The sequence below is a fragment of the Leucopleurus acutus genome, assembly GCF_964270905.1.
Source record: "Leucopleurus acutus genome assembly, chromosome: 2".
NCBI classification, from domain to species: Eukaryota; Metazoa; Chordata; class Mammalia; order Artiodactyla; family Delphinidae; genus Leucopleurus; species Leucopleurus acutus.
The window spans coordinates 150,850,097-150,877,822 of record NC_139143.1 but is presented as its reverse complement, the minus strand read 5'-3'; the positions used below and the strand labels follow the sequence as shown (position 1 = coordinate 150,877,822).

The 27,726-nt window shown below is 36.8% G+C and overlaps 1 protein-coding gene across 1 annotated transcript in view; it reads right to left on the bottom strand.

Moving 5' to 3' along the window:
• Positions 1-27,726, bottom strand: part of EPS15 (epidermal growth factor receptor pathway substrate 15) — a 160,191-nt gene that overhangs the window by 18,458 nt on the left and 114,007 nt on the right. The window contains exons 17-21 of the mRNA XM_082834099.1: positions 26,257-26,373; positions 25,943-26,033; positions 23,612-23,647; positions 22,435-22,571; positions 18,038-18,107 (exon numbers count right to left, since the gene is read on the bottom strand). Of these exons, the coding sequence (XP_082690225.1) occupies positions 18,038-18,107; positions 22,435-22,571; positions 23,612-23,647; positions 25,943-26,033; positions 26,257-26,373 (451 nt within the window). The remainder of the gene's footprint in view (positions 1-18,037; positions 18,108-22,434; positions 22,572-23,611; positions 23,648-25,942; positions 26,034-26,256; positions 26,374-27,726) is intronic.

Here is a 27,726-nt window from a genome sequence, read left to right as displayed (position 1 = left end):
ACAACTCCTCTCTAGACTGTTTATGTTTCCATTGAATTCAAAATCTTATGACAATGTAGCAGATTTGAGACAAATGATTTATTCATTTTTTTCAGCAGTCAATCTGTAAGCCTTTGCTATGTGTCGAAAGTTCTGGGATGGGAGAGTAGGAATGCAACCTGGGATGACTCGCAGGTCTCTGCTTGGGCAACTGAGTAGATGGTAGTGCTATTAGCAGAGATGGGATATCCAGATGTTTAGTATTGTTTTACATTTCATAAGATGGACAACTTTACTTTCAGACATATATCTGTGACACATTAAGTAAAAGACCATCAAATATATATATATATATACACACACACACACATATAAATAATATAACAGACAATATATTAAAAAATATATAATAATATATGATATATAAATGTTTACAATATAAATAGCATATAAATATAAGTAATAAAAAATTATATATATATCCACACACATATATTTGGAGCACGAGGCTAGTGATTAGATTTGTGGTTAGTAATATGATCAAATGTTAACAAAGACAATTCTGGCAGTCGTGCAAGACCAGCAGGTAAAGAGACTGGAGGCGACTTGATATCATAGTCCAGGTAAAACATGATGAGGACCCAAACAAAGCTGAGTATAATGAGGAACAGACAATCAGAGTCCAATTGCAGGTAGAAGAACAAGACTTGGCAATTTATGGGAGATGAGGAATGATAGAGAAAAAGTCTAGGATGATTGGCTGAGGGCCAATAATAGTGTCATTAGTACATAAAGTAGAATGTAGAAGGAGGTAAAGCTTGGCTCTTTGTTATTGTTTATACTATACTTTGAAGGAGAGACTAATTGGAAAAGGTGATTATTAACTTTAAGCATTGTTGAGCTTGACACCTAAGGAGAAATATCCAGCAGGCAACTTGAAAGTACTGGAAGTTCAGGAGAGCGTTCAGGCATAGAGGACAAAATCTAGGAGCCATCAGGAAACAGGATGTAGTTGAAGGCACAGAACCAGACAACACCACCACAGGAAGTGTGTATTAAGAGAAGAGCAGAAGCACCAGCCTAAATACGGGACTAAAAAGATAGCCTCGCTCTTCAGTTTTTTCTCCAGAACACTGAGATTATTTCTCTTGCTCTTGTTCTGAATAAACGGAGACATCTGTCCTAGATACCTCCTGGGAGCAAACTGGCCTGAGGGAACAGAGACCAGCGCAGTATAGGGCAACAGGAAAATGTTTTAGAATATATTAGATCAGCAGTTCTCAAAGTGTGGTCCAAGCACTCCAAAAGTCCCCCAAGGCCCCTTAAGGGAGGTCTGTAAGGTCAAAACTACTTTCAGAATATGAAGATGTTATTTATCTTTCTCACTGTATTATCTGCAACAATGTTGCAAAACCAGTGGTGGGTTAAAAAAAAAAGTGGTGGGTGCTTTAGTGGGAATCAAGGCAGCAGCACCAAACTGTACTGGCTGGTAGCAACTGTACTGTTCACCCTCACAAACTCGCAGGGGGATAAAAAGGCCAGTTGCACTTATGAACATCTGTCCTTGATGAATCAATAAAAACTATTGATTTAAAATAAATGGTGACCCCTAGGTTCTTTTAAAAACTATGGAAGACAAAATTAGAAATACACACAAAGCACTTCTGCTGAGTACCAAAGTATAATCAGTTATGAGGAGGAAAAGCACTTATATGATGGTCTGAGAAACAAGGTGAACCAGCTGCTTTTTTCATGGAACACCATTTTTACTTGCAAGAAGTGACAGATAACAATGGTTATTCAGATTTAGGTATTGGGCAACACTTTTCCTAAATAAAGTGAATCTGTCACTTTAAGGAAAACAACTGAAAGTATTTGTTGCGGATGATGAAAATTCAAGCTTTCAAGTAAAAACTGGAACCTTGGAAAGTATTATCTGCCTTGTAAGCTTAACATTATACCAATACTTAAAAGACACTCATGAGATGGATGGTGATATCAATAAAGATGATTTAAGAAACTATTTATAATGAAATGTGTCAACATTTGGAAGACATGCATAACTCAGTGAACCAATTCCAAATGATCAATGCATGTTACAAAATCATATATGGATAAAAAGTTCATTCAATGTGGAAGAAAGATTAATGGAGTTTAACAGAGTATGAAAAGTTCATTGATAACAGTTTCATATTCCATATTGTAACTAACTTTGAACTTCCTTCTCATTGCGGTGTCTTCTCTTGTTGCGGAGCATGGGCCCTAGGCACTTGCGCTTCAGTAGTTGTGGCTCGTGGGCTCTAGAGTGCAGGCTCAGTAGTTGTGGCACACGGGCTTAGATGCTCCGCGGCATGTGGGATCTTCCCAGACCAGGGCTTGAACCTGTGTCCCCTGCATTGGCAGGTGGATTCGTAACAACTGCGCCACCAGGGAAGCCCTTTAAATTCATTTTTAAGTTCAAATTTATAACATTTATTTATCACAGCAACAATGAAGCAATTTTGATTAACACAAATGTTTAAAGTCAGGGATCAAACTTATTTCTGTACTTGGTTTTGGTTGCTTTATTTGAAAAACATAATTCATCCAAGAAAGTAGCTATAATATACACTTTTGAACAACAGTCTCGTAATCTCAGGGTGGTTTAAATAAATGTTTACTCAGAGGTTTGCACAAAAACCACTTAACTTGATAGTTCTTTAAAGCACCAGTGCATTCCAATATGTTAAAATCTGGTTTGTAACAGATATGAATGCATATACCTAATTAACTTGCAGTTTTTAAAAATTCAAAGACACTTAAAAAATAATGAAACTAGATTCTACCAATTCCCTGAAGACTTCTCTGGAAGCTGGTTTCGTGGAAAATAATGTGAAAACTCTGGTCCATAGCATGTCTAAGGTTCCTTCTGCTCTAACAAAGGCAGTAATGTAAGTTTGAGAGAGAAAAAAATCTGTGGCATCACCCTATGCCAATTTTTGTATTGTCAGAACTGGATGAGAAGATATAAGGCAGAGGCATGGTAACAAAGTGATTAACAGCATGAGCTCTGAAATAAGACATGGATTAGAAACTGAGCATTGCTACAGTTATTGTGATCTTGGGCAAACTGCTTGGTCAGAGTCTCATTTTCCTCATTATTAAAGTGAGAAAGAAAATAGCACCTGTCTCATATAACCATTTTAAAGATTAAATGAGAAAAATGCAAAAACAAAGTTTGGATGACCTTGTATATAGCTTTGAAAACAAAAGAAGAAAGAGAAAGAACGTTCAGACCTCTGATATTTCTGAGTCTGTGGAAAGTCTGTATAACTCAGCCCCAGACACCACTAACACGAAGCCCATTCAATTCTAAAGAGTTTTAGTTCTAAGATCCTCATTCAAATCACGATGTCAGTTAGATCACTGGTCAGGAAGATACAGGCTCTCATTCTGTATGTAAAGATGGTTCAACATAGGAAAATCAACTAATGTAATACATCACATTAACAGAATGAAGGGAAAAAAAAGCCATGTGATCATCTCAATTGATGCAGAAAAAGCAATTGACAAAATTCAAAATCCTTTCATGATAAAACATTGAGCAAACTAGGAAAAGAAGAAAACTACTTCAACATAATAAAGACCATATATGAAAAGCCAACACTGAACATCATACCAATGGTGAGAGATTGAAAGCTTTTTTTCTAAAATTTTTAACAAGACAAGGATGCTCACCTTCACCACTTCTTTTCAACATAGAAATCCTAGCCAGAGCAATTAGGCAAGGGGGAAAAAAAAGGCATCCAAACTGGAAAGGAAGAAGTAAAATTATCTCTGTTTGCAGACGACATGATCTTACATGCAAAAAACCCTAAAGATTCTACAAACAAACAAAAAACGTGTTTAGAATAAATGACTTGAACAAGGTAGCAGGATACAAAATCAATGAACAAAAAATCAATAGCATTTCCATACACTGATAATCTGAACAATCTGTAAAGGAAATTAAGAAAACAATGTCATTTACAATAGCATCAAAAAGAATAAAATACTTAGGAATTAGCCAAGGAGGACACGTATACTGACAACTATAAAACATTCTGGGGCTTCCCTGGTGGCGCAGTGGTTGAAAGTCCGCCTGCTGATGCAGGGGACACGGGTTCGTGCCCTGGTCCAGGAAGATCCCACATGCCGGGGAGAGGCTGGGCCCGTGAGCCATGGCCACTGAGCCTGCGCGTCCGGAGCCTGTGCTCCGCAATGGGAGGGCCACAACAGTGAGAGGCCTACATACCGCCAAAAAAAAAAAAAAAAAAAAAAAAGCATTCTGAAAGAATGTAGATACAGATAAATGGAAAAACGGCCCACATTCATGGATTGGAAGACTTCGTATTGTTAAGACATTAATACTATCCAAAGCAATCCATAGAATTCAATGTAATCACTGTGAAAATCCCTATGACATTTGTTTGCAGAAATAGAAAATTCATCCTCAAATTCATATGGAATCTCAGGGAACCCTGAATAGCAAAAACATTCTTGAAGAAGAATAACAAAGTTACAGGTCTCAAACTTTCTGATTTCAAAACTTATTACAAAGCTATCATAATCAAAACAGTACTAGCCTTAAGACATTTAGGTCAATGGAACAGAACAGAGAGCCCAGAAATAAACCCCTGTATGTACAGTCAAATGATTTTCTACAAATATGTCAAGACCACTCAGTGGGGAAAGGACAAGTGGTGTTGGGAACACTGGATATCCACATGAAAAAGAATGAAGTAAAACTAACTCAAAATGGATCGAAGACCTAAATGTAAGATCTAAAACTAAAAACTCTTAGAAGAAAACTTAAGTGAAAGTTTCACAACATTGGATTTAGCAATACTTTCTTGGATAGGACACTAAAAGCATAGGCAACAAAAGAAAAAGTAGATAAACTGGACTACATCATAATTAAAAAGTTTTGTGAACCAACAGACAGTATCAACAGAATGAAAAGGCAACCTATGATATGGGAGAAAATATTTGCAAATCATATGTCTCCTAAGGGGTTGATACCCAGAGTATATAAAGAACTCCTACAATGCAACAACAAAAAAACAAACAACTGATTTTTAAAAATGTGCCAAGTACCTGAACAGACATTTCTTCAAAGATATACAAGTGGCCAATATGCACACAAAAGGATCAAAATCACTAATCATTAGGGAAATGCAAATCAAATTAATGAGCTGCCACTTCACACCCATTAAAACAGCTATTATCAAAAAAACAGAAAGTAGTTAGTGTTGGCAAGAATGTAAAGAACTTGGAACCCTTGTGCACCACTGATGGGAATGTAAAATAGTAAGGCATGGAAAACAGTACAGTGGCTTCTCAAAAAATCAAAAATAGAATTACCATATGATCTAGCAATTCTTGGTATATACCCAAAAGAACTAAAACCAGGGACTTGAATAGGTATTTGTACACTCATATGAATAGGAGCATTATTCACAATAGTCAAAATGTGGAAGCAACCCAAGTGTCTATTGATGGATGAATAGACAAACAAAACATGGTATATTCATACAACAGAATATTATTCAGTCTTAAAAACGAAGGAAATTCTGGTACATGTTACAACATGGATGAACCTTGAGGAAATTATGCCAAGTGAAATAAGCCCAATACACAAAAAGACAAATACTATATGATTCCACTTACGTGAGGTACCTAGAGTAGTCAAATTCATAAACACAGTAAGCAAATGGTGGTTGCCAGGGCCTGGTGGAAAGGGGAAATGGGGAGTTCTTGTTTAACTGGTACAGAGTTTCAGTTTTAGAAGATGAAAAAAGTTCTGGAGATAGATGAATGTAATGGTTGCACAACAATGTGAAGGTACTTAATACCACTAACTGTATACTTAAAAATGTTTAAAATGGTAAATTTTATGTCATGTATATTTTACCACAATGTTAAAAAAAAACCCCACTTATCAGAAAAAATAAACAACGTGTCCCTCCCCCTACAAAGATTCTCATCCACTGAGCTCCTTTTACATGCTCTGTGAGGACAGTAATTGATTCACCCATTCATTAAGTAATACTATGTACCCAGGTATGGTTTAAAGTTCTTGGGATACATCAGTGAATAAAAAGTTAAGTTCCTGTGGACCTCAAAATCTAGTGGGAGGAGGAGGAGGAGACAGATAAGAGAAAAACAAAGTAATTTATATAGTACGCTGGAAAGTAATAAGCCAAAATAAAATAAGAAAGAGTAGGGAACAATACGGTGTGAGTGCTGGGCTAGATGAGAAGGTGACATTTTGGCAAAGATTTGTTAGAGATTATGGAGATCATCATGTGGCTATATGAAGAAAAATCATCCTAGGAATGGGGAACAGCAAAGGGCCTAAGGTTCATGAGCCTGTTTTCTGAGCAATAGTAAGAAGGTCACTGTGGCTGGAGCAGAACGAGTAAAGGGAATAATGATGGAATATTATTAGAAAGGTTTAGGCCACTGTAAAGTTTTTATTGTACATAATTTGAAGGTAGAACCTGACAGGAAGTCAAGAAGACTTCCTGATACATTAGAGACAGAGTAAGAGGAAAAAAAGAACCAAGGATGATTCTAAGGCTTTAGGTCTTAGCAGTGTTAAAGATGAAATTACCATTAATTAAGATGGGAAAGGTTCAAGAGAAGCAGGTTTGGGGAGGAAGATTAGGTGTCTGGTGTTAGACATGTTGTGTTAGATATATCTATGAGCTATTTGAGTGGAGATATGGATAGTAGTTGGATATATGAGTCTAGAGTTCAGGGGAAAAATGTGGCTAGAGTTAAAAATCAGCATATAGAGAGTATGTAAAACCATGACACTAGATGAGATCCCCAAGGAGTAGAGACAGAGAAGAAAAGAAGTCCACAGCCTGACACCTAGAGCAACACAACATAAAGAAGTTGGGGAAAAGAGGAAGAATCAGCAAAGGAGACAGAAGGAATGACCAAAGAGGCTGGTGGAACACCAGAGACAACATCTGAATGTGAGTCAATCTGTTACTACTTCTTTAACCTTGTGAACTGGCTTCATCTCTCCATTTCTTGATTTTCCTTGTCTGTACAATAAACATAATACCAGTTTTCTCAGGTAGTTGCTGTGAGAATTAAACGAGACCAAATACAGGAAAATGGTTAGCACATGGAGTGCCAGAACTAAGTAAGTGCTCAATAAATGGTATCTTTTCCTATGATGATAAACAACAACAAACCTTAGCCCCCTTCCAGGCTATTATAGTCCTTTATTCTACCACTTTACAGGAAACAAGCTAGGAACTGGAACTGAAAGATGAGACCAACAAAGGCAATAGAAACCTACAGTGAGATGGCAATCGACCATTTCAGCCTTAACCTATTCCTCTATCTATAAATAAGCTTTATCAAAATGTCTGTTTTTCTTTGAACATGTCCTATATGTCCTACCTCCATTCCTTGCTCATGTTACTCTCTTCGCTTTCTTTACTACTCTCCATATCTACTTATGTAGCCCATTCTTTCAAGGTAAACCACAAAGGCCACCTTCTGCTCTGAAAACATTTATGACTTGCCCTAAATGGAGGCAATCTCCCTTTCCTTTAAATTTTTGCAGCTTTAATGAATTCTCATGGCACTTACCATTCTTTCCTGTGGGCAATCAAGAGTTAATTAAAATGTATTAACCTCTCATTTTATTCTCTTCGGTTATACTTTCTAATCATATAACATCCCTAGCAAGATATTAATTCAGCATTTCAATAATGAGAATCTAAAAGAGCACATGTATTTTAAAAAGATATAATTTAATAACTTTTATTACAATAAGTCTTTCAGAAATCTTATTTGCTGTCACTCTAAATTTTGGTTGAAATCAAAACCCAGCACTACATTAAATCTTATTTTCTACATATCTGCTTTTTTACATTCCTTCTTCTAGCTGCTCCTGTTGGAAGTTAATTTTCAAGCTGAAAACAAATAATTCACACTGTTAAATCTCATCTTGTTACAATTTGCACAAGAAATCCAAACTGTGAAGGCATTTCTACTTATCTTTCTTTACACTCATAATACTCAATTTGTCACAATCAGCAAATTTCTGTACTGAATAACTCACTCTATTTTCATCTGGAAAAATAAGCCATTATTTTTGAAGTATTTACATGTTTGAGTCTATTTCCCCCTAATTCCCTGCTCTCCTACCCAACAGCTGGTCTATTTTATTTCCAAATGAACAGTGAGAAAGAAACAGTTACTTAGTTGAAAAAGCTTTTAAACTCTTTCATATTTAGGTTTGAACCTTGGTTTTACCTGGTTCAAATCTAGTAAACTGTAAATCTTGATCAAGTTACTTAATGTTCTGGTCTTCAGTTTCCTGATTTTTAAAATGGGAATATTATTTAAAAGGTTACTAAAAGGATAAATGGATAGGAGACCTTCAAGATGGCGGAGGAGTAAGACGTGGAGATCACCTTCCTCCCCACGAATACATCAGAAATACATCTAAATGTGGAACAACTCCTACAGAACACCCACTGAACACTGGTAGAAGACTTCAGACTTCCCAAAAGGCAAGAAATCCCCACATACCTAGGTAGGGCAAAAGAAAGAAGAAAAAACACAGACAAAAGAATAGGGATGGGACCTGCACCTCTGTGAGGGAGCTGTGAAGGAGGAAAAGTTTCCACACACTAGGAAGCCCCTTCAATGGCAGAGATGGGGGGTGGTCGGGGGCGAAGCTTCGGAGCCATGGAGGAGAGCGCAGCAACAGGGGTGCAGAGGGCAAAGCGGAGAGATTCCCGCACAGAGGATCGGTGCCAACCAACACTCACCAGCCTGAGAGGCTTGTCTGCTCACCCACCAGGACGGGTGGGGGCTGGGAGCTGAGGCTCGGGCTTCAGGGGTCAGATCCCAGCGAGAGAACTGGGGTTGGCTGCATGAACACACCGGAAGGGGGCTAGTGTGCCACAGCTAGCCAGGAGGGAGTCCAGGAAAAAGTCTGGATCTGCCTAAGAGGCAAGAGACCATTGTTGTGGGGTGCCGGAGGAGAGGGGATGCAGAGCACCACCTAAACAAACTCCAGAGATGGGCACTAGCCGCGTCTATCAGCATGGACCCAAGAGACAGGCATGAGATGCTAAGGCTGCTGCTGCCGACACCAAGAAGCCTGTGTGCAAGCACAGGTCACTATCCACACCTACCCTCCCAGGAGCCTGTGCAGTCCACCACTGCAGGGTCCCATGATCCAGGGACAACTTCCCCGGGAGAACACACAGCATGCCTCAGGCTGTTGCAATGTCACTCCCACCTCTGCCGCTGCAGGCTCGCCCTGCATTCCGTACCCCTCCCTCCCTGTCCCACCCCCGGCCTGAGTGAGCCTGAGACCCCTAATTAGCTGCTACTTTAACCCCGTCCTGTCTGAGCAAAGAACAGACGCCCTCAGGTGACCTACACGCAGAGGCCGGGCCAAATCCAAAGCTGAACCCCAGGAGCTGTGAGAACAAAGAAGACAAAGGGAAATCTCTCCCAGCAGCCTCAGAAGCAGCAAATTAAATCTCCACGATCACCTTGATGTACCCTGCATCTCTGGAATACCTGAACAGACAACGAATAATCCCAAAATTGAGGCAGTGGTCTTTGGGAGCAACTGTAGACTTGGGGTTTGCTTTCTGCATCTAATTTGTTTTTGGTTTTATATTTACCTTACTTTAGTATTTAGAGTTTATTATTGGTAGATTTGTTGATTGATTTGGTTGCTCTCTTCCTTTATTTCTTTTTATATATATAAATATATATATTTTTTTCCTTTTTCTCTTTCTGTGAGTGTGTATGTGTATGCTTCTTTGTGTGATTTTGTTTGTATACATTTGCTATTACCATTTGTCCTAGGGTTCTGTCTGATTTCTGTTTGTTTGTTTGTTTGTTTTTTTAGTATAGTTTTTAGCACTGGTTATCATTGGTGGATTTGTTTTTTGGTTTGGTGGCTCTCTTCCTTCTTTTTTTAAATTACTTTTTAGTTTTTTTATTACTAATAATTTTTTATTTTAATAACTTTATTTTATTTTTCTTTCTTTGATTCTTTTTTTCCTCCCTTTTCTTCTGAGCCATGTGGCTAACAGGATCTTGGTGCTCCAGCCGGGCGTCAGACCTGTACCTCTGAGATGGGAGAGCCGAGTTCAGGACATTGGTCCACCAGACTCCTCCTGGCTCCACATAATATAAAACAGCGAAAGCTCTCCCAGAGATCTCCATCTCAACGGTAAGACCCAGCTCCACTCAACAACCAGCAAACTACAGTGCTGGACACCACATGCCAAACAACTAGCAAGACAGGAACACAACCCCACCCATTAGCAGAGAGGCTGACTACAATCATAATAAGGCCACAGACACCCCAAAACACACCACCAGACGTGGACCTGCCCACCAGAAAGACAAGATCCAGCCTCATCCACCAGAACACAGGCACCAGTCCCCTCCACCAGGAAGCCTACATAACCCACTGAACCAACTTTAGCCACTGGGGACAGACACCAAAAACAATGGAAACTACAAACGTGCAGCCTGTGAAAAGGAGACCCCAAACACAGTAAGTTAAGCAAAATGAGAAGACAGAGAAATACACATCAGATGAAGGAGGAAGGTAAAAACCCACCAGACCAAACAAATGAAGAGCAAATAGGCAGTCTACCTGAAAAAGAATTCAGAGTAATGATAGTAAAGATGATCCAAAATGTTGGACACAGAATGGAGAAAATACAAGAAACATTTAACAAGGACCTAGAAGAACTAAAGGGCAAAGAAACAATGATGAACCACACAATAAATGAAATAAAAAATTCTCTAGAAGGAATCAATAGCAGAATAACTGAGGCAGAAGACTGGATAAGTGACCTGGAAGATAAAATAGTGGAAGTAACTACCACAGAGCAGAATAAAGAAAAAAGAATGAAAAGAATTGAGGACAGTCTCAGAGACTTCTGGGACAACATTAATTGCACCAATGTTCGAATTATAGGGGTCACAGAAGAAGAAGAGAAAAAGAAAGGGACTGAGAAAATATTTGAAGAGATTATAGTTGAAAACTTCCCTAATATGGGAAAGGCAATAGTCAATCAAGTCCAGGAAATGCAGAGAGTCCCACACAGGATAAATCCAAGGAGAAACAGGCCAAGACACACATTAATCAAACTATCAAAAATTAAATACAAAGAAAAAATATTAAAAGCAGCAAGGGAAAAGCAACAAATAACACACAAGGGAATCCCCATCAGGTTAACAGCTGATCTTTCAGCAGAAACTCTGCAAGCCAGAAGGGAGTGGCAGGACATATTTAAAGTGATGAAAGGGAAAAACCTACCACGAAGATTACTCTACCCAGCAAGGATCTTATTCAGATTCAACCGAGCAATTAAAACCTTTACAGACAAGCAAAAGCTAAGAGAATTCAGAACCACCAAACCAGCTTTACAACAAATGCTAAAGGAACTTCTCTAGACAGGAAACAAAAGAGAAGGAAAAGACGTACAATAACAAACCCAAGCCAATTAAGAAAATGGGAATAGGAACATACATATCCATAACTACCTTAAATGTAAATGGATTAAATGCTCCAACCAAAAGAAATAGACTGGCTCAATGGATACAAAAACAAGATCCATATATATGCTGTCTACAAGAGACTGACTTCAGACCAAGGGACACATACAGACTGAAAGTGAGGGGATGGAAAAAGATATTCCATGCAAATGGAAACCAAAAGAAAGCTGGAGTAGCAATTCTCATATCAGACAAAATAGACTTTAAATAAAGACCAGTAAAACAGACAAAGAAGGACACTACATAACGACCAAGTGATCAATCCAAGAAGAAGATATAACAATTGTAAATATTTATGCACCCAACATAGGAGCACCACAATACATAAGGCAAATGCTAACAGCCATAAAAGGGGAAATTGACAGTAACACAATCATAGCAGGGGACTTTTAACACCCCCTTTCACCAATGGACAGATCATCCGAAATGAAAATAAATAAGGAAACACAAGTTTTAAGTGATACATTAAACAAGATGGACTTAATTGATATTTATAGGACATTCTATCCAAAAACAACAGAATACACCTTCTCAAGTGCTCATGGAACATTCTCCAGGATAGATCATATCTTGGGTCACAAATCAAGCCTTGGTAAATTTAAGAAAACTGAAGTCGTATCAAGTATCTTTTCTGACCACAACACTATGAGAGTAGATATCAATTACAGGAAAAAATCTGTAAACAATACAAACACATGGAGGCTAAACAATACACTACTACATAACCAAGAGATCACTGAAGAAATCAAAGAGGAAATCAAAAAGTACCGACAAACAAATGACAATGAAAACACGAAAACCCAAAACCTATGGGATGCAGCAAAAGCAGTTCTACGAGGGAGGTTTATAGCAGTACAATCCTACCTCAAGAAAAAAGAAACATCTCAAATAAACAACCTAACCTTACACCTAAAGCAATTAGCAAAAGAAGAACACAAAACCCCCAAAGTTAGTAGAAGGAAAGAAATCATAAAGATCAGATCAGAAATAAATGAAAAAGAAATGAAGGAAACAATAGCAATGATCAATAAAACTAAAAGCAGGTTCTTTGAGAAGATAAACAAAATTGATAAACCATTAGCCAGACTCATCAAGAAAAAAAGGGAGAAGACTCAAATCAACAGAGTTGGAAATGAAAAAGGAGAAGTAACAACTGACACTGCAGAAATACAAAGGATCATGAGAGATTACTACAAGCAACTCTATGCCAATAAATTGGACAACGTGGAAGAAATGGACAAATTCTTAGAAAAGCACTACCTTCCGAGACTGAACCAGGAAGAAATAGAAAATATAAACAGACCAATCACAAGCACTGAAATTGAGACTGTGATTAAAAACCTTCCGACAAACAAAAGCCCAGGACCAGATGGCTTCACAGGCTAATTCCATCAAACATTTAGAGAAGAGGTAACACCTATCCTTCTCAAACTCTTCCAAAATATGGAAGAGGAACACTCCCAAACTCATCCTACGAGGCCACCATCACTGTGATACCAAAACCAGACAAAGATGTCACAAAGAAGGAAAATTACAGGCCAATGTCACTGATGAACATAGATTCAAAAATTCTCAACAAAATACTAGCAAACAGAATCCAAAAACACATTAAAAGGATCATACACCATGATCAAGTGGGGTTTACCACAGGAATGCAAGGATTCTTTAGTATATGCAAATCAATCAATGTGATAAACCATATTAGCAAATTGAAGGAGAAATACCATATGATCATCTCAATACACGCAGAAAAAGCTTTTGACAAAAATCAACACCCATTTATGATAAAAACCCTCCAGAAAGTAGGCATAGAGGGAACTTACCTCAACATAAGAAAGGCCATATATGACAAACCCACAGACAACACCTTTCTCAATGGTGAAAAACTGAAAGCATTTCCTCTAAGATCAGGAACAAGACAAGGTTGTCCACTCTCACCACTATTATTCAACATAGTTTTGGGAGTTTTAGCCACGGCAATCAGAGAAGGAAAAGAAATAAAAGGAATCCAAATCAGAAATGAAGGTGTAAGGCTGTCACTGTTTGCAGATGACATGATACTATACATAGAGAATCCTAAAGAAGTTACGAGAAAACTACTAGAGCTAATCACTGAATGTGGTAAAGTAGCAGGATACAAAATTAATGCACAGAAATCTCTTGCATTCCTATACACTAATGAAGAAAAATCTGAAAGTGAAATCAAGAAAACACTCCCATTTACCATTACAACAAAAAGAATAAAATATCTAGGAATAAACCTACCTAAGGAGACAAAAGACCTGTATGCAGAAAATTATAAGACACTGATGAAAGAAATTAAAGATGATACAAATAGATGGAGAGATATACCATATCCTTGGATTGGAAGAATCAACATTGTGGAAATGACTCTACTACCCAAAGCAATCTATAGATTCAATGCAATCCCTATCAAACTACCACTGGCATTTTTCACAGAACTAGAAGAAAAAATTTCATAATTTGTATGGAAACACAATAGACCCCAAATAGCCAAAGCAATTTTAAGAACGAAAAACGGAGCTGGAGGAATCAGGCTCCCTGACTTCAGACTATACTACAAAGCTACAGTAATCAAGACAGTATGGTACTGGCACAAAAACAGAAAGATAGATCAATGGAACAGGACAGAAAGCCCAGAGATAAACCCACGCACATATGGACACCTTATCTTTGATAAAGGAGGCAGGAATGTACAGTGGAGAAAGGACAGCCTCTTCAATAAGTGGTGCTGGGAAAACTGGACAGGTACATGTAAAAGTATGAGATTAGATCACTCCCTAACACCATACACAAAAATAAGCTCAAAATGGATTAAAGACCTAAATGTAAGGCCAGAAACTATCAAACTCTTAGAGGAAAACATAGGCAGAACACTCTATGACATAAATCACAGCAAGATCCTTTTTGACCCACCTCCTAGAGAAATGGAAATAAAAACAAAAATAAACAAATGGGACCTAATGAAACTTCAAAGCTTTTGCACAGCAAAGGAAACCATAAACAAGACCAAAAGACAACCCTCAGAATGGGAGAAAATATTTGCAAATGAAGCAACTGACAAAGGATTAATCTCCAACATTTACAAGCAGCTCATGCAACTCAATAACAAAAAAACAAACAACCCAATCCAAAAATGGGCAGAAGACCTAAATAGACATTTCTCCAAAGAAGATATACAGACTGCCAACAAACACATGAAAGAATGCTCAACATCATTAATCATTAGAGAAATGCAAATCAGAACTACAATGAGATATCATCTCACACCAGTCTGAATGGCTATCATCAAAAAATCTAGAAACAATAAATGCTGGAGAGGGTGTGGAGAAAAGGGAACACTCTTGCACTGCTGGTGGGAATGTGAATTGGTTCAGCCACTATGGAGAACAGTATGGAGGTTCCTTAAAAAACCACAAATAGAACTACCATATGACCCAGCAATCCCACTACTGGGCATATACCCTGAGAAAACCAAAATTCATGAAGAGTCATGTACCAAAATGTTCATTGCAGCTCTATTTACAATAGCCCGGAGATGGAAACAACCTAAGTGCCCATCATCGGATGAATGGATAAAGAAGATGTGGCACATATATACAATGGAATATTACTCAGCCATAAAAAGAAACGAAATTGAGTTATTTGTAGTGAGGTGGGTAGACCTAGAGTCTGTCATACTGAGTGAAGTAAGTCAGAAAGAAAAAGACAAATACCATATGCTAACACATATATATGGAATTTAAGAAAAAAAAACGTCATGAAGAACCTAGGGGTAAGACAGGAATAAAGACACAGACCTACTGGAGAATGGACTTGAGGATATGGGGAGGGGGAAGGGTGCGCTGTGACAGGGCGAGAGATAGGCATGGACATATATACACTAACAAACGTAAGGTAGATAGCTAGTGGGAAGCAGCCGCATAGTACAGGGATATCGGCTCGGTGCTTTGTGACCGCCTGGAGGGGTGGGATAGGGAAGGGGGTAGGGAGGGAGACGCAAGAGGGAAGAGATATGGGAAAATATGATATGTATAACTGATTCACTTTGTTATACAGCAGAAACTAACACACCATTGTAAAGCAATTATACCCCAATAAAGACGTTTAAAAAAAAAAAAGAAATTAAAGATGATACAAAAAGATGGAGAGAGAATACCATGTTCTTGGATTGGAAAAATCAACATTGTGAAAATAACTGTACTGTCCAAAGCAATCTACAGATGCGGTGCAATCCCTATCAAACTACCGATGGCATTTTTCACAGAACTAGAACAAAAAATTTCACAATTTGTATGGAAACACAAAAGACCCCAAATAGCGAAAGCAATCTTGAGAAAGAAAAATGGAGCTGAGGAATCAGACTCCCGGACTTCAGACTATACTATAAAGCTACAGTAATCAAGACAGTAGGGTACTGGCACAAAAAGAGAAATATAGATCAATGGAACAGGATAGAAAGCCCAGAGATAAACCTATGCACATATGGTCACCTTATTTTTGATAAAGGAGGCAAGAATATACAATGGAGAAAAGACAACCTCTTTGATAAGTGGTGCTGGGAAAACTGGACAGCTACATGTAAAAGAATGAAATTAGAACATTCTCTAACACCATACACAAAAATAAACTCAAAATACATCAACAACCTAAATGTAAGTCCAGACACTATAAAACTCTTAGAGGAAAACATAGAACACTCTGTGACATAAATCACAGCAAGATCTTTTTTGACCCACCTCCTAGAGCAATGGAAATAAAAACAAATATAAACAAATGGGACCTAATGAAACTTCAAAGCTTTTGCACAGCAAAGGAAACCATAAACAAGATGAAAAAACAACCTTCAGAATGGGAGAAAATGTTTGCAAACGAATCAATGGACAAAGGATTAATCTTCAAAGTATACAAGGAGCTCATGCAGCTCAATATCAAAAGAACAACCAACTCAATCCAAAAATGGGCAGAAGACCTAAATAGACATTTCTCCAAAGAAGATATACAGGTCACCAGCAAACACATGAAAGGATGCTTAACATCAGTAATCATTAGAAAAATGCAAATCAAAATTGCAATGAGGTATCACCTCACACCAGTCAGAATGGCCATCATCAAAAAATCTAGAAACAATAAATGCTGGAGAGGGTGTGGAGAAAAGGGCACCGTCCTGCACTGTTGGTGGGAATGTAAATTGATACAGCCACTATGGAGAACAGTACGGAGGTTCCTTAAAAAACTAAAAATAGAACCACCATACAACCCAGCAATCCCACTACTGGGCATATACCCTGAGACAACCATAATTCAAAAAGAGTCATGTACCACAATGTTCACTGCAGCTCTGTTTACAATAGCCAGGACATGGAAGCAACCTAAGTGTCCATTGATAGATGAATGGATAAAGAAGGTGTGGCACATATATACAATGGAATATTATTCAGCCATGGAAAGCAATGAAATTGAGTTATTTGCAGTGAGGTGGAGGGACCTAGAGTCTGTCATACAGAGTGAAGTAAGTCAGAAAGAGAAAGACAAATACCGTATGCTAACACATATATATGGAATCTAGAAAAAAAAAAAGGTCCTGAAAAACCTAGGGGGAGGACAGGAGTAAACATACAGACATAGAGAATGGACTTCAGGATACGGGGAGGGGGAAGAGTAAGCTGGGACAAAGTGAGAGAAGTAGAACTGACATATATACACTACCAAATGTAAAACAGATAGCTAGGGGAAAGCAGTCACATAGCACAGGGAGATCAGCTCGGCGCTTTGTGGCCACCTAGAGGGGTGGGATAGGGTGGGCGGGAGGGAGATCCACGAGGGAGAAGATATGGGATATATGTATATGTATAGCTGCTTCACTTTGTTATACAGCAGAAACTAACACACTATTGTAAAGCAATTACACTCCAATAAAGATGTTAATAAATAAATATACAAGTAAAAAAAAAGAAAAAAGAAGGATAAATGGAAAATTAGATTCCATAAATAAAGCATGAAAACTGCGTACCAGAATAACATTTAGTTCTTCTCTGTCTTATTAACAGGACCTATGCACTATAGTAAAGCTAATAGCAGTACCTATGGGAAGCCACTAATTTTTAAATTTAGGTCAAGATCCATAAGAATGAATGCTGAGTTTGAAACTGCCAAGCAACGCTGCCTTTTATAAAGCAAAAAGGGTTTTTATTGGTTTTACTGACATTGGCTAGAGTACATATTAAGCTGTTTAATAAGAACAATAAATGAGATAAAAAATGATAAGTAGAAAGTGATACAAAAACACCATTCTTATTATTGGTAGAATGCAACAGGATATAGCTATGCGATCATTTTAACGCCATAAATAAGTAAACAGGATGAATATATTTGGACACGAAAAGAAAGATGCTTAAAGAGAGGGTGGTGTTTACTGTTGAAAGACACTGATAAATCATCTCCTTACCCAAATCGCTGGCTGCAACCACAGCCGTCCCACCAGGAGCAAAAGGATCATTGTGCTCTAATGTTTCCACCTAAACAAATTACACAAGTCATGACTCAGAGAGGCAACATTTTAGAGCTGAAACCACACTGCCACACCAAAGAAAATATTCTTTACAAACTCTAAATCAATTAGGAGCAAATGTTTACCCCTACTGATTTGCAAACTTATTAAACTGAAATGATACATATCATTTTCTAATCTTTTACTGTGAAACATAACATACATTCAGAAAAATATATGGAACATTATGTACAGTTTAATAAATAAGTATCAAGTGAACACCTATGCAATCACCTCCCAGGAAACTGCTAACATCTCAAAAGTCTTCATGTGTCCCACTCCAATCACAATCCCATCCCTAATAATACAGAGACTTCTCATAGGCCCTTTACTCACCTTCCTCTAATGTTAATGTGTGAGAGAGAAAGAGAGGGGGAGGCAGAGAGAGAGAACTTGAGCGAGGCAGAGTGCTTTCTGCTAAAAAAACTCAGCAGCTTTCAATAATAAGCCATGTAAAAATCTGGATCAAATGGCAAGGGTGAGAGGCTACAAAGAGTGAGGACTTCACCAGAAGCCAGTGATTCTAAGTATTGAACTGTCTTCCTACTTTACTTTGTTTTTAAATCATAGTCAAACAAAATATATATTTAAGAAGATAACCGAACTAACTTTCTGGCATCAGGCTCTTTTTAAGAGGCCAGCCAAAAGCCTTGGCATACAGTTAGATAAAAGGGGCATGAAAAGAGTTTTGGAATATTTATCTCCTACTCTGACTCATGACTAGCAATGTCATCTGTATTACAGGATCTATTTCTAATCATCAAGAAATTGGGTATTAACAATTGAATGTCAAAGGATATTGGAGAGCTCAAGTAAAACATGTATTTGAAAAGACAGAAGCAATGCTAACTGGGACTTAGAGTATATTCTCGTTTTATAAAACAGGACCCATTAAAACAAAACTACTAGCAGAAAGAAGTAAATACTAGTGATGTTTTCAAAACTGAAAATGATAGTACTTATTTTATCTGATGCTTATCTTAACTTACATTTTTATTAAATGAACATACTATCTTATACTCTGATTATCTGCTGAATGAATAAATAGCATTCAAGGGGGAAAAATATCAAGTTGGTCTGTATAGCAAGTAACTCTCCATGGTTCCTAAGATAATAGTTAAAATGCCAGTGTGAGAGACAGTCACAGACATGGTAACTAAAGTCACCAACTATTACTGCTTCTTCTCTAAACTGAGAGAAGGAAAAACTAACAGCCCTGATTTTTAACAATAGCTTGCAGATTTTATGTACCGTCACAGAGAGAAATAGAAAAAGTATGCCTACTTGTGCGTCAGGTTTTATTTCTATTCCTTTATCATACACTGTGCAACCAACCTAAAAGGCCGCTGGGACAGCAAGGGGAACAGGACGGACTGTGCAGCCCATGAGGGAATAAGTGGCCACAAAACTCTTTATGTTATGTTCAGTTTGATAATTAGGCAATTTAGTACACAAAAGTAATTTTCATGACTAAAATACAGACGGTATAATTTTATAGAATTAATGTTCCAAAATCCTCCTACAAATTCACCTAATTTATCACTGAAATTCTCTCTTCTGCATCAGCCATCAACTCCCTCATTTCACAGTATGACTTAGCACGTACACAGTAGCTACCATACACTAGCTAGAATAGTAGGAAATGGCACTTGTTTTTTCGGTTTGGTTTTTAAAATTATGTCCTTCTGAGAACAGAGACCATCCTTGAAGGAATAGGAAAGATTTGTGGGGAGAGATTCATGTCTGGAGGCATTAATAGAGGCCCATTTGAAAAGAAGGAAGATGACAAAAAACAGGGGTTTGTAGCTAGGAAGAAATGAGTTTAAATTTTAGACTATAGTGGTGAAGACCTTAGATTTTGGTCAGATAGACCACGGTCTGAATTTAGTTGTATCACTTACTAACTTACACTTAACCTCTCATTTATTGATCTTTATCTTTAAAATGAGGATGAAACATGAGCCTCATAAGATTACTGTGATGCTTAAGTGAGGTAACACATGAAAAGAATTTAGCACCATGCCTGGAGCATAGAAGAGATTAGATAAAAGTAACTATTGTTATATTGCCAATTTGGTGTTTAGTTTAGTTTTGAATGGAGAAATTAAGAGCTGTCAGCAAGGGCATTTTTGCTTTCAAAACCTGGGGAGAAAAGGGAAAAAGTAAGTAGAATGAATGGTAGAAAAGTTTCACCAGGGAAGAGGAACAAAAGAAACTTGTTTATTTTTATTTGTTTTTGTTTGTTTTTGCGGTATGCGGGCCTCTCACTGTTGTGGCCTCTCCCATTGTGGAGCACAGGCTCTGGACGCGCAGGCTCAGCGGCCATGGCTCACGGGCCCAGCCGCTCTGCGGCATGTGGGATCTTCCCGGACCGGGCATGAACCCGTGTACCCTGCATCGGCAGGCGGACTCTCAACCACTGCGCCACCAGGGAAGCCCAAAACTTGTTTATTTTTAAATGAGGAAGAGCTGCTTTGGCTTTCTTGCCCTTTAAACAATAAGAGTGGATAATGAGAGGCTAAAATAAGGTGAGAGGAAAAGAATTCAGGTTGTAGCCAATTTGAGAAAAATTTGGCAAATGGGCCCACACTGCAAACTAAGTGTTGTAGGAAAACAGAGTATCCAGTAGCCTGTGGAAACCACAAATATTTAGTTACAGAGGCATTTGCTTAGTTTTACATCAGTGGAAAAAACCAGCTGCTGGCCAAGTAGCTGAATATAGTACTGAATACTGTATTAGAATACAGTAAGGAAGTAATTCAAGAACACCAAAGTCTATTATCTTTAAAAGAAGCAATTACTCTTTTAAGGAAGTTTTCTTAATCTAAGAGTATTAAAAGACAAAATTTTTGCTTCACATGCCTGTCAATCAACTGTTCCTTTCTAGGTCTGGTTTACTTATAGATGTGAAATATCCTGCCTCAAAAAATAAGCCTTCAAATAAAAAATTTAAAACAAACCAAACAAACACGAAAAAAAGCAATTAAAAAGCCCTCCAATACCATTCATAATTATTGAAATTGGGTGATAGATACATGGAAGTTAAAATATTTCATTATGTTACTCTATTTTGCATGTGTTTAAATATCCATAACATAAAGGTTTTGTTTTCAAAGCCTCCAGATGATAAAGCACTTAGTTGTCTGAACTTAGTTAATTTTTCTGAGTCCCGGTGTCCTTATTATTAAAATAGGGACACCAACACCTACTTTGCAAGATTGATGTGAAGATTAGAAATTATGACTGTGAAGCACACAGAAGTAAAGGGATCATAGTTCATGGTTATTAAATAGTAATTGTTGTTCTATGTATATGTTATCAAGAGAGTCTGACATTTAGTGGGAATTTATACTTCTTTACAAGAATAACACTCCAGATATGTCTATAAAATAACAGAAATGATTTTATTTTTTTAAAAAAATCAATGCTGTTCCTTTTAAATTGATTTCATTATTTCAATAATGCATACCAAACATTTTTTAAAAGCTTTACTGAACACTGGCTTATGGATTTTTAATCATTTATTTTTAATATCCCCAGTGGGATAAAATTTGGTCCTTTGAAGGGTGGACTTGATATTTGGATGACATGAGTTATTCTAGTCAATTCCAATGGGTGATCAAGGTGTGAAATACCAGTCTGAACCAAAAACTAGATGGGTTCGATGAGGCTGAAATTTTTATATGGTCCATCAGAAGTAATCTACAAGAGGATTCTTTCATCACTGTGTATTTCAAGAAACTCCTTTGCAGACAGAATCCAAAAGATCCACTGTATACCCATTCTCTTAAAGACAAAATATACTTGGCCAATTAGTTCTTCACTTGTAACGTATATGCCTGATGTGGAAGGAATAGGATTTACCAGGAAGGTGTCTGATTCTCATTCCCAGGAGTTAGTGCCAGTTTGGCAATTAATTTTCTTGTCTAGAGTACTGAATTATTTATATCCTTCGGATTTGAAAGATGACTCAAATAGTGTATGACTTTATAGGTAAATTGTTTTTATCATTTTTTTTCTACATTCGTCTCTTTCCCTACTTCTTCTCTGACCATTAAACCGAAGTTAACATATATTTATTGACCACTTAACCACAGTACAGGCAAGGCATGTGTGCTAAATGTTTTATAAGATATAGTTCCTACCCTCAAGGAATTTACTATCTAGCAATGATTAATAGTCTTGTTATTTCACTAGTTTTCTGCTCAATAAACTGTCTGCTCTTAAAAAAGAAAAAGAGAAACTCTTTCAGAACATCTGTTATCCATTCAACATTTTTTAACCCTCCTGCTTACCAACGTATTACTGCTATTGCTGGCTGCACTGAAAGGGTCAGTACTTGAAGTGGCAAAAGGATCAGTAGAAGATTGCTTGAAGAAACAGTCAGATGCAAATGGATCTGAACCTTTGAAAGGATCACCTCCAAATGGATCTAAGAAAATACAACACAAATATGAGAGATTACAAAATTATTACTCTAAATTTCCTGTCACCAAAGGCAGGATAACTGACTTAATTAAAAGGCATTTTGAACTCCTGTAGAATCTAAGTTAGGTACTTTATATTTTGACTACTTATTTGGTCAGAAAAAAGTACAAGCAGTTGCATCTAGTTAAATAGCTTTAATTAACATTCTTTCCTACATGTTCATCATTCATTCAAAGCAAATCAGTAATTCCAACACTTACTACACAAATGTCGCCTATATGCTAGGATTAAATAATTCCTCTAAACTGGTGATTTTAATTTTGGGGGTGGGGACAGAATCACAGTTTCCTTTGTGGTTTTGATAAAAGACAGAGTCTTTCACCTAATAAACTTATTTTTTAATTAGCATATAATATCAAGTGATCCCATTTTGAGACCCTTATTCTATGCTATCATAACTAAAGAAACAACAAAAACTTCTAAATGTATTTCTCCCTCTGAGCTCAAGGGTAACAGCCAATAGTTTGGAACAGGTTTGGGAAGCATAACTAAATGGTACACAAGATTTGCTTTATTCTAATGCAAAAATCCCAGAGAAAGAATATCTTAAAAAGCTTAACACTCAGTAATTCTTTAAGATCTTTACTCTTCCCCCATTCATTCAAATAGGCTTTAATCTTAGGAAAACAAAAGTTCTAAACCCTGTAGGAATGTAGATCATTTTGTTTATTTAATCCTTGGCAAATACGGAGAAATCAGTGTAAATACTATTAAAAGCATCACAGTACAAGCACTAATATCTTTTTTTATAAAGTACAGCTAACAGTTTATTAAGCAAATTCACAAGTATCTACCACTTTCTCTCTGAAAATGCCAGGCACATACAACATCTTAGTGAGGGCTTGGGTCAATTTTAAAACTGAATAAAAAGGAAGTCCATTTCCTATAACTACCCAACTGTGAGATCTCATTCCTAAATATACATAAGCTTGTAATTAAGTAGAATCAAATTAAAGCTAAGAAGGACCTCAATAATATACTAACCCATTTTCCCAAAAGGATCATCCTTGAAAGGATCATCTGTGATAAAATAAATAAGCAGAAATCAAAATCACAATATTCACTGTTGTGGCACCATTACTTAAAGGGTAACTTTAAAACAAAAGCAAAGTTTCTTAAAGCAAAGTCTGTTTCATTAACTCTACCTCAAAGTAGATAAAACAATGAATGCCATCCACCTTTAGGAAATATTTTTTAAAAGTAATAAGTAAGGGCAGAACATCAATATACCTCATAAAAGAGACAAATCTGAATTGAGTCAACTATACTTACCTCTTGACCACAAGGTCAGGTTACAGATGGAGGGGAAAAGACAGGCATGACAGCAAGAATTTTACTAACAAAATCTCTACTTTTCAATGGATTACTGGATAGGTATTACCATCAACACTTTAGAAACAAAGACACTAAGTTTCACTGAGGTAAAAAAAAAAAAAAAAAAGTGCTTATAGAATTGAAGAGTCTAGAAATAAATCCTTACACATTTATTGTCATTTGATTTTTGACAAGAGTTCCAAGACAACTCAATGGGGTTAAAGAATTGTCTTTTCAACAAATGGTGCTGGGACACTGAATATCCACATGCAAAAGAATATAGTTGGACCCCTATCTCACACCATATACAAAATTAACTCAAAATGGATCAAATACCTAAATATAACAGCTAAAATTAATAAAGCTCTTAGCAGAAAAAGTAAATCTTCATGACTTTGGACCTTAGATATGAAATCAAAAGCACGAGTGAAAAAAATTTTTTAAATAGGTAAGTTAGACTTCATCAAAATTAAGACAACACTGAACACAAGAAAATAGTTGCAAAGCATATGCTTGATAAGGGATTTATATTCAGAATATGTAAAGAACTCTTACAAATCAACAATAAAAAGACAAACAACCCAATTTAAAAAAGGGCAAATGATCTGAATAAATGTTTCTCCAAAGAAGATATATGGATGGTCAATAACCACAAAGAAAGATGTTCAACAATGTTACTCATTAAGGAAATAAAAATCAAACCCAAATAAGATACCATTTCACACTCACTACAATGGCTATAATCAAAAGGATAGACAGTGACAAGTGTTGACAAAGATATGGAGAAACTGCAACCCACATACAATACTGGTGGGAATATATAATGGTACAGACACTTTGGAAAACAGTTTGGCAGTTCCTCAAATGATTAATAGAGTACTATGATCTGATATATACCCCGGAGAAATGTAAACATATATCCACACAAAAACTTGTATATAAATGTTCAAGATAGCATTATTCAAAAGAGTCAAAAAAGTGGAAACAACCCAAATGTCCATCAACCAATGAATAAGTAAAACGTGGTATATCCATCCAATGTAATAATATTCATCGATAAGAAGAAATGAGATATTGAACCATACTACAACATGAGTAACCCTTGAAAATATTAGGCTAAATGAAAGAAGCCAGACATAAACATGTATTGTGTAATTCCATAAATATGCACATCTACAGAGACAGAAAGTAGATTAGTGGTTGCCTAGAGCTGGGGATAGGGGAATGGGAAGTGACTTATAATGGGTATGGAGTTGCTCTATGGGGTGATAAAAAATGTTCCAAAATTAGATTTTAGTGAGAATTATACAACTCTGTGAATGTACTCAAACAATTTAATTGTATACTTTAAATGCTCAATTTACATATCTTTTATCACTTTATCAATAAGGAAGTTTTTTTAAAAAGAGTTCTAATTTCTAGGCTTATTTCTGCCATGACTCTAAACAAATTATTCCATTTATGTACCTCAGTTTCCCATCTTTAAAACTGACCTATCAGTTTCACAAGGTAAGTTTGGAAATAAGTAAAAAGCAAAAAGAACTTTGAAACAAATGGTATTTAACGTAGTTTACAATGACATCAGATATTTTAATTTACTAAACTCATATTTCTTCAATAAGACTGTAGGCACCTTAAGGGCAGTGATCGGGCTACTAACTACTACAATTTCCACTCTTTTAAAAGCATGATGTTGGCACTTTTGGTAATTAATTGCCGGTTGACTTAAGAGTGCCCAATCTCCTCTCTTTCTTTGGGCTCCTATTCTGAAGAAGGAACATACTCTTAATTAGGGGTCCCTGAGACATAAGCAAAGGCTTAGTTCCAGGACTTAGTTGCCTGAAGGGGACAAATACTAAAATCTGACTATATAAAACCTCACTCTCCCTTTTACTTTTGTTATAACGAGTAGGCTCTCAAAACTAAAGCCCAAATTCCTATACAGCTTATGTATTAAAACCCTTTTTGGTAAATCTGTAATATAAATATAAGAGTACTTACTGCCAACAAAAGGATCAGACTGGAAAAAATCCAAGTTTGAATCTGCAACTGGATTTGTCAGTGAACTTGATTCTACATTAAATGGATCTTCCTAAAAATAATTTTAAATTAAAAAAAAAGTTTTAGAAACCAATGTTTTAAAAGGTAACATTTAAAAATAAAATAACATGTTTGAAAAAATCAACTGATGGTAACATATTTTTGTGGTCATAAAGTCCACTTAACACATTTTTCTCTTTCCTTAGACTAAAATAGTGTACAGCCCATCTTGAGAAGACAGTGATAAAAACATTTAATTATAAAATTATTTTTACCTCTTTTGAATGTCTGTCACTATTAAATTCAGGACAAACTTTTTCCTTAACAACTGTAGTCACCACTTCGTTTTCATCAGTCACACCAGAAGGCGGTATTTCAGGACTACTTCTTGCCTACAAAATATTAATTCTTCATAGACTTACAATGTATTTTCTACTTGGCAGGAGAAACTGACAAAGAATAGTCAAAAATTACTAAAAAATTTTAAAAGACAAGCAGAACATATTCAGTGAATGACTTCTCCCGTAATCTTTCTTAAGAAAATGGTATTACCAAGCATCATAGCCACTCAAGGCCAGAAAACTTCAGGTCTTTCTTAACTACTTCCCTTTGGTCATCCCCCAGCTATATTCCAAGTCTTGCTGAGTCTACCTCCTATCTCTTTCTTAAATCCTTCCTTTCTTCTCCATCCTCACTGTCACTATCATTCATTTACAGTATCATCATTTCTGGTCCGTGTTACTGTAGTAATAACCTTCCAACTGCCTTCTGCCTCCAATATGTGTCCTTCCCATCTACCTTATTATGGTAGCTAAAGCAATAGATATAAAATGTGAATCTGATCATGACTCTCTGGTTAAAAGTCCTTCAATGGCTTCCCGTTGTTTTCTGGATCTAAATTTCTGATCTAAGAAGTGCAAAGGGCAATCTCCATTTCATACCACCCTATGTCTTTGAAGGATAATCTAGTAATCTCCATTCTGTGCTTAAAAAAAATATTGTATAATATATCCAAGACTGCACTGTCGAAATAATATTAAGTCTGTTAATTTTACATCCTTAATATCTCTCAAATTTGTATTCTTCTCATCATCATCCCTCCTGTTACTGGTTAAGTCTAGGTTAAAACAATTCTCAAACAGACCATTCCAACAGTCTCTTACCTTACGGCTGTGTCCAGTCCTACTCTTCAATCTATTATCCACTTTTTTTTTTTTTTTTTTTTGGCTGCACCTCACGGCTTATAGGATCTTAGTTCCCTGACCTGGACTTGAACCTGGGCCACGGCAGTGAAAGCGCCAAGTCCTAACCACTGGACCAACAGGGAATTCCCTATCCACATTTTTTAAAAGGTAAACTCAATCCTGTCACTTCTTGCTTAAAAATTCTTCAATAGCTACTACTCGCTATAGTAAGATGAATTCCCCAATGCTTCAAGATGAATCCAAATTTCTTACTCTCTGGTCCTTTAAGACCTACAAGCGGTCATTTTTATCTAGGTAATCACCCATGGAATTTGTTTTTAAAATATATGTACCTGGCTTCAACCCAGAAACTCTAGTTCAACAAGTTTGAAGTGGGGCACAGACATCTCTATCTTGACAAAAAGTACAGAGGTAATGCAGGTAACCCCCTAGGAGAGAGCCTCATCTCCTACCAATACATTCCCCACCATCACAAAATATCCTCCAAAAACTTCTCATGATCCTGTGCAGCATGTTTTCTCCCATTTCATACCTATGCTA